This window comes from Peromyscus eremicus, chromosome 4 (assembly GCF_949786415.1).
Source record: "Peromyscus eremicus chromosome 4, PerEre_H2_v1, whole genome shotgun sequence".
Taxonomy (NCBI): Eukaryota; Metazoa; Chordata; class Mammalia; order Rodentia; family Cricetidae; genus Peromyscus; species Peromyscus eremicus.
Window position 1 is genome coordinate 41,014,966 of NC_081419.1, and position 7,704 is coordinate 41,022,669.

Consider the following 7,704-nt stretch of genomic DNA (forward strand, 5'->3'; position numbering starts at 1 on the left):
AGAAGTTCTCTTTCCAGGTTCACCACTGTGGCTACCAGGTTGTCATGTCTTCTGTTCTTACAATGCAGGTGTTGTGACTGTAAAAATTTACAACTTATATCACAGAAGGATAATCTCATTGAAAATGAGAAGAAAATATGAGAATCCAGCACTTTCATACTGTAAGGTTGTTATTTTATCAACATCCTGGAAATACTTTATTTCATTTACAATCTTTTGGCTACACAATGCTAAAGGGAAATGTGTTCATCCACATGCAAAGCAATACGGCTTCAGAATATAGCTCTTAAATGTATAGAATCTACATCCCAAGTGACTGGCGGGAGATGTTGTGAAGACGGTTGTGAATGGAGACGTACTTATTTCCTATGGAAAAAATGTAAAAGGATTACTTATTTAGAATAATTATAACAACCAGATGATATAATTAATATATTCGGGAGACATTTCAATGTCACTTAGTAACAATTGTTTATCTGTCTTTCTACCAGCTAATTCCTCAATGTTTTTAGTTGAATTCATTTTTATTTAAGGATGATTTATTTAAAATATACCAAAAACATGTATTTGTAAATAATTATGAAAATTAAGATCTAGCAATAAATGACATTTTGATTTGATTTCTGTTGTGCCTTTATCTCTTTCTTTCCTGTTTTTTTTTTTCTTTTTCAATGCTGGAGACTGAGTCCAGGACCCTGCATATACTGGGCAAGCACTATACCACTAAGTTACATCCTGGCACACAGCTGTGCTTTTAAATTAAGTAAATAATGCTACATATAATGACATTTTCCCTGTGTGTTAAAATTATAGCATTTTAATGTGGTATTAATATGTAATGACTTAATTCTTCTCCATATTTCATTCATATTGATGTTGCTGGTGCTTTGTCTACCACAGACAGCCAGTGAATGCTTTGTGAATGAATAAGTGGATGGAAACTTTAAGGAAAAGTTAAATATGATGGTGTACTCGTAAGTGACTTCAACACTCATCCTATTTATTACCCAAGATGCTTCTGCACACCAGAAAAACTAATGGCTGTGTAACTTACATTTATGAAAGTCTTGATACATTTCAGAATTAACTGAAAAGTACTTACTTGTCAGTGATTTTGGTTTGAATCAGCCAATTGATGAAGTCCCTGGTGGCAAGAGTATCGAGAATCGTGTTCATCTCATCAGAGAAGGAGCCATCAGCATGTCTGCGGCCTTCTTCAACAATCTTCACTTCTTCTGGGAAGCTAAGAAAAAGGAGGGTTGAAGTCAGGGTTTGATTATCTTAAATAAGCTCTTGCAGATTGCTGATCATTGGTGACATGTGAGAGCTGTAGAGAAAACAGTTCAGGTCTTTGACAAAACCCCTCATATAATCCCACACAAAGCAAGAGACCCTTAAAAGGTACAAGGTTTTGGATCTTGGCCTTGAAACCAAACTTGTGCAGCTTCGTTCGTGGTTGAATTTTTTTCAACAATTCATGTTGCCTTAAATATTTTAGTTAGTTGGCAACACAGACACTAGTATTTAAACTATTCATTTCTCTGAAATTCAACACAAATGCATTGTACCCTGTAAAGCCAGCGACTGTGAAAGCAGTCTTGAAAAATGTAGAAGTAAGGGATTAAAACTTCATCTATTGTTGTATTTTTTCCCTCACTCATTTGCCACCGTGGAATTTTGGGTATCCATTATAGAATCCCACAAGTTGGACCATTGGGTTTGTAGGCATGATGGTTAGTGCTTACACGTCAGCCTCTTACCCATTTCAATCTTTCTCAACAAGCATGAATTAACTCTGCTGAACTCTGCAGAGCTGAACATAAATTTTCTCCCATTTCCATTTCAAATGCAAACAAAATGGTCACAAGAAAATGAGATGCTTCAGGAGTACGTATGGTTAAAATCAAAACAAGTTACTAAAGAACTTGTTCTCATTTCTCACCTTGAAGATTGTATGGCCAGCTATGTGATGGCCGCATAAAAGCTAAATGCACGCTTGGGTGTGGTTAATGTCTCTACATGTTTTAATATTTACTAACATATGAATATTAGTTGAACAAATATGGAACTTCAGATATTTATTTATTAAATATTGAAATGTACTTAAGTTTTCAGTAGAGTTTTTTTTTTTTTTTTTAATTTTCACAGGATAGTTCTTTTAAAAAAAAATTCTACTTCAAGGAAACACATCAGGTAAGGAACCCCAGACTTACTCTCGCCTTCCTCTGCCTTTCACCAGCCAAGCAATAAATTCCTTTGCCGCCTGGCCCTCCAAGTAAGAACTCACATCGCTGGTAAAGGTCCCTTCAGCATGCCTCTCAAACTCATCATGACGTTTGGCAATGTTGTTCCTGAAAGAAACGTGGAGGTTAAATGGAGCTTTGTCTCCTCGGCAGTGTGGTCTCCCCTGATAAGTGGTGGGAACTTCGGGCTCGGGACTGAATGGTCAGACAGCTGAGGAGTTCGGGAGGGGACGGTGGCTGGATGATTGTTTGGAAGTTACATCAATGATCTAGATTGAAAATTGGTGGGAAAAGGCTAACGGCATTTTAAAAGGGACTAGAAAGTCCCTCCCTTTTCCAGGGTGCCATTTCTACCTTCTCTCCCTCCTCAGGTCATTGGCTGTTAAAGCTTCATTTAGGTTTTACTTCATTCTCAGTACAGGCCACTAGGCTGTCCACGAGGCCATGCTACTTAAAATCAGAGTAGGGACTTGTTATTAATGATCATCCAGTCAGAGTTAGTTAATAGATTCAAAGGAAAGCAAGGGATGATTTTGAATTATTATGAGAAGAACCATATGATAATGAATTAAAGAAAAATGTATGAGCCTGTAGGAGAGAAGCAGAGGTGAGCTTTTATCTACTACAAGTGTGTACAGAGGACCTGGGGCGGAGGGCAGAAGGAGCTGCTTGCAGCCCTGGCCATTTAACATCCTTGGAAGGTTCATCTTAGACTTAACAAACAGCTGAGATTACGGGTGGCCTTGTGTTAGTTTCCGGTATTGCAGCATTCCCACTCCAGAGGATGAGAACGATTGTTTTCAACTCTGTAAATTTGTGTTTTCTCACAGTTCACACGCCTTACCTATGGCCATTGGTGGGGGGACACTGTTGGCCCCCAGGCCTTCTCTGACCACTATGACCATCTTCCTTACTGCTGGACTCTCCACTTGAAGATTATCTGTGCCCTGTCACTTCTTCTCATTCCCTCTTCCTCCCTTTTCCATTCCAGCGAGACACATCTATGTCCTTTTCCTGATTTTTAGATTTCTTCAGCTACTTGGTATGCATAACTCCCTTTCCTAAGTGGGCCATCCTCCAAAGAAATTGTGAAATTCCACCATCTCTGTGAAACTCTTGTGGATAATTTTCTCCAGTAGCCTAGAAGTAGCAAAGCCCCCAACACCCCTCAAACAAACCCAGCATTAAAATGTATGCCTTATGATGGGTTTGTGTTCCTGTTCTCTTTATGCTCTGTGACTAGCTAGGCTGTAAATTTAAATGCATGTCTTGGATTTTTATTTTACAAGAGAAAGAATGCATCTATTTTCGTGCTTTACCAACGATCAACTCAGCTACGGGATAATCTTCATGTGATCATAGTCATTGGCTTGAACCCCACAAAGGCATGTTGAATTTGCTCTAACTTTTAGTAAAAACTTAATTTCCAACCTAGCACCTCTCCAAAACTTAGTTTTCAATCTTAAGGTGAAGTAGATGAGAGGAAATATTACTAAGATTAGTGTTTGTTTAAAAATAATACTAAAAAAAAAGTCTATGTCACACTGGTGTGTGGATAAGGAATTTGAGGAGGTGAATCATGAGAGTTGAAATAAAGGATAGCACCCCGAATTTCAAAATCATCCAAATTGAACAAGCCCATTTGATGATCATGATAATCTAAGAGTTAGGAGAATGTTTTGCTGTGCATCTGTCTACAATGTGGAGAACAGGATTAGACTCTTACCTGTTCCTCTTGGTGTTCATCAACCACTGCACGAAATCTTGGGCACGGCGGGAGTCCAGGTATTTGCTGTAGTCGCTGGTGAATGTGCCCTGTGAATGGCGTTTGTCTTCACTGATCTGATCAGGGTCCTCCAGCAGGTCTGTCTGGGAAGCTGAGAATGATCTGCAAGCAACAGTGATTGATTATAAATAATAATAGTCCAGGAGCAAATTCCCTAAGGGTAAATACTCCCTGAATGCATAATCTATATGCAGGCTTATTGAGAAAACCCCTCACTACAAAATAGAAGGCTTCATGCAGTAGTGAGCCTAGTGTTTCTGAAGACTCCTTAGACCCCAAGGGGCTTGAAAGTGTTCTTAGAAGGATGTCAGCTGGTCATGGGAACAGCTTTAGAGTATTGGAAGATACCCCTGAATTCTAGCAACAGGTTTCTCCAACGTTTTCTGAAACAGGGAGAAATAAATCTTTTCAACTAATTAATCCACTCATGATTATGCTAATATGACAGAGAAGAGCAGTGACTTGAATATTTTAAAAGTTTAAGAATCCCGAATCATTTGTTTGGGCAGCAGATCTATGCCCCTAATTTTGTCTTGCACATACTAATGTTAAAAAAAAAATAGCTCAATTACTTAGTTATACGGTAGCTAAAGATTGGAGAAAGGGACAAAAAACACCATCTGCTAGTTTGAAAATTCCTGGTGGATATTCCTATGTAGCTGGTTGGCATGGTAAATATACAGGAATATCAGTGTAATAACCACAAATGATATACTATTTTTACTCATTAAATTAATATTACTAAATATTAGAAAGGATAAAATATTTTTCTATTGCTAATGGGAGAGGGCATGAACGTCCAGAACTTTTCTAGAAGGCAAATCAGCAAGAGTTTTGTACAAACTCTAGTTTAAAATCATCAACCTTTGACACAGTAATCTCATTGCTGGAGATTCACCCCAGAAAATATTAAGAAATGTGGGGCAAAGTGCATGTGGACACATCTCACTTGTAATATTCTTCATGGGCAAATTTTAAAACTTCTTAAATGACCACTAGAAGAGGAACATCTAAATAAATATTGTATATTTGTGAGGTGAAAAGTATTCAACTCTTATATATCATATATGTAACAAATATTATAATAAAAGAGAAAGTTGACATTGCAATTCCAAGAGAAAAACAGGACTGATGGCTATATAAGCTGAGAGATATTTGTATAGTTTGTACAGATAGTGGGGAGGGGTTTGGGGAAATGGCAGGGAGAAACTAATACAATGCTCTTTCAATTAAAAAATTATTTTAAAAGTTTTTGAAATCCAGGAAAGCAACACAACATTTTTATATATTTTGAATTGTTTTCTTTGGGTAGTAGAAATTTGAATACTTAAAAACTTTTGCATATCTTTAACACTTGACATCTTAGACATGCATGCTTTTTGTAATTAGCAAAGAATGATGTTATTTTTAAAGGCAAGGCATAAAAAGCAACTTGAGTTGAAATAGTTAAAGCAATGTAGTTTGTCATGTGAGAGTAATGAGTGGATACAGTACATTTGAAGAATCCAAAGGAGTATAGTTTGCCATTTTCATGGTTTACACCCTTTGTTGGTGAATATACACCCTGCTTTGTATTCCGGAAGAGCCCACCTTTATCACCACTGTACTTTCAACATTTCAAAACTGTGCAGGGAGGGCATACCTCCAACCGCTGAGACTCTACTCACCAATCACCGTTCTCCAAACTTCCTAACCACACTGACAGGCTAGGAAGAGTCTGTAGGTTAGTACCTGGGTTTCTCCTCTGTGTCCTGAAGGGAATGCTGCCAGCTGCCTTGCACCAGCATTATAAAAAATCCAGCCACAATGTAAATGTTCTTCATTTTTTTTTCTGCCTGTTGGAGCACAGAGTAGGAGGTAGGGAAATGACAGGGGAGCAGACAGTCCAAATGAGTTCAATTTTGACTAAGTAAATATTATATACAGAAAAAGGTATACTTGTCAATTTTATTCTGCTTACAGTTCCAATTCCACCTTAATTTCCAGTAGAATATATCTCTCCATGAATTTTGATAAGCAAAAAATAACACAAAGGATATGTTCTACTATTAGGCATTTCATTAATGTAGGATAGTTCTGTTAATGTTTAGAAGGCTCATTTCCAGACTTGAAATAAAAAAGTGTCCACAATAAACATTTAAAATACCCTCTGAGGATGATATGCTGCATATGGTTATCCTGAGTGGCACCTTATCCATAACGCCACCCCCTTCACTATCAGTCTGGCTTTCAATTAATCGTCCTTCACTTCCAAGCATTTACATTATACTGCATTTCAACCATCTTAAAGCTGCCTCGGGCTACAACTTGGCATACCAGCTGTCGGTTCAGATGTATTATTCATTTATATTTTAAATAGTGTAACTTGGTCTAGACTTTGTAATTATAAAGCGGCCAACAGATTTGAGGTATTTTAGGGTGCTTTGACCTGTTCTAAATTAAAGGAAAAATCATTTTAAAGACAAGCAATTTGCAATAAGAACTAATGCTCCTGGCAACTTGAACAATCACAACTAAAAAATTAAAGATTGGAATCCTAGGGAAAATTAGTGCTTGCTTTTGAAGTCCCAGAAGTCCCTGGGTTGTCTGGTAATTAGACTCAGTCTAGGAAATGACATTTCCTATTAATGACACTATAGGTCTATCTGTAGCATACACCTGGTTTCTTGTCTGTTTGTCAAACACAGATACCCTGTGAAAACATAAGATACCAAGTGTGTGATAATAAGGGTGGAGACCCACGTGAATGTGGGCCAGGATGCCTCTATGGATGGAGTGAGCTCTTCTGCTTTCTGAATTGAAACCTTGAGTCCACTATGTGTTAAGGGCTGCTCTCTGCCACTTTCCAACTCCGTTTTATTTTTGAGAAATGGGAATTTCAGCCCAAGTTTCATTATGTTTCTCCATAAATAAATTAAATGAGTATTTTTAGCAAATGACATTTGGTTTGGAATAAGGATTTTTACAAATATTATCATTTTAAAACATCAATCTTTTCTTTAGCATGTCAGCCATATTTACTATCTGTCTTTGGCAGTAAAACTGAAATTGTCATACCTGCAGTGGTAATGTTCTGAAATAATAAGCCTTCATAGATGAACTGGCCAATCAGACAAAGCAACGTAATAGAAATTATACATTCATGCTTCTTGGTCATCAGCATCAAATTGCTACTTTGACACATTTCTACGCTTTAGTGTAACTACTTGGCAAGCTTTTGCAAGCTTGTTAGATTTTCAGGTAATGACTTTGATTGTACCTCTCACAGGTAATATCTTTTTATAATATTGAAGATTTAAGGCAAGTACTTCCCTTTAGGATTATAACACCATTGGAAAGCCTTTGTAAAAGACTGAAAAATGCCAATTCAGTGATAAATCCTTCAACCCAAAGTCCCTGAAGGTTGTGTGATGTCCCGAGTCATCTTTATCAGGGGCAGACTTAGAGCGGGTAACATTGTAAGAACATATGTCTTCTAATGCAACCCAAAGAGGTCCTTGATAGAACTCACTTTTTGAAAGTTAACAAAATTGCAAAGAGACATAATATAATTAATTCATTGTTTTAATGCTATTGAGAATTAAATATATTAACATCAAAATTTTATTCAGTAAGGAATTTTCAGTTACTTCCCTCCTCTTGTAGCTAGCGTAAAGAGAGAGTATGGGATTTTTG

General features: G+C 37.1%; 1 protein-coding gene across 1 annotated transcript; it reads right to left on the reverse strand.

Annotated features, from left to right (window-relative positions):
- Positions 1–1,098: 1,098 nt before the first annotated feature.
- Gcg (glucagon) lies at positions 1,099–5,852 on the reverse strand. Its single transcript, XM_059259157.1, has 4 exons — positions 5,761–5,852; positions 3,970–4,131; positions 2,214–2,351; positions 1,099–1,243 (listed from the first exon to the last, which is right to left on the reverse strand). Exons 1-4 carry the CDS (start codon positions 5,850–5,852, stop codon positions 1,099–1,101), a joined length of 537 nt encoding a protein of 178 aa, XP_059115140.1.
- Between the last annotated feature and the right edge of the window lie 1,852 nt (positions 5,853–7,704).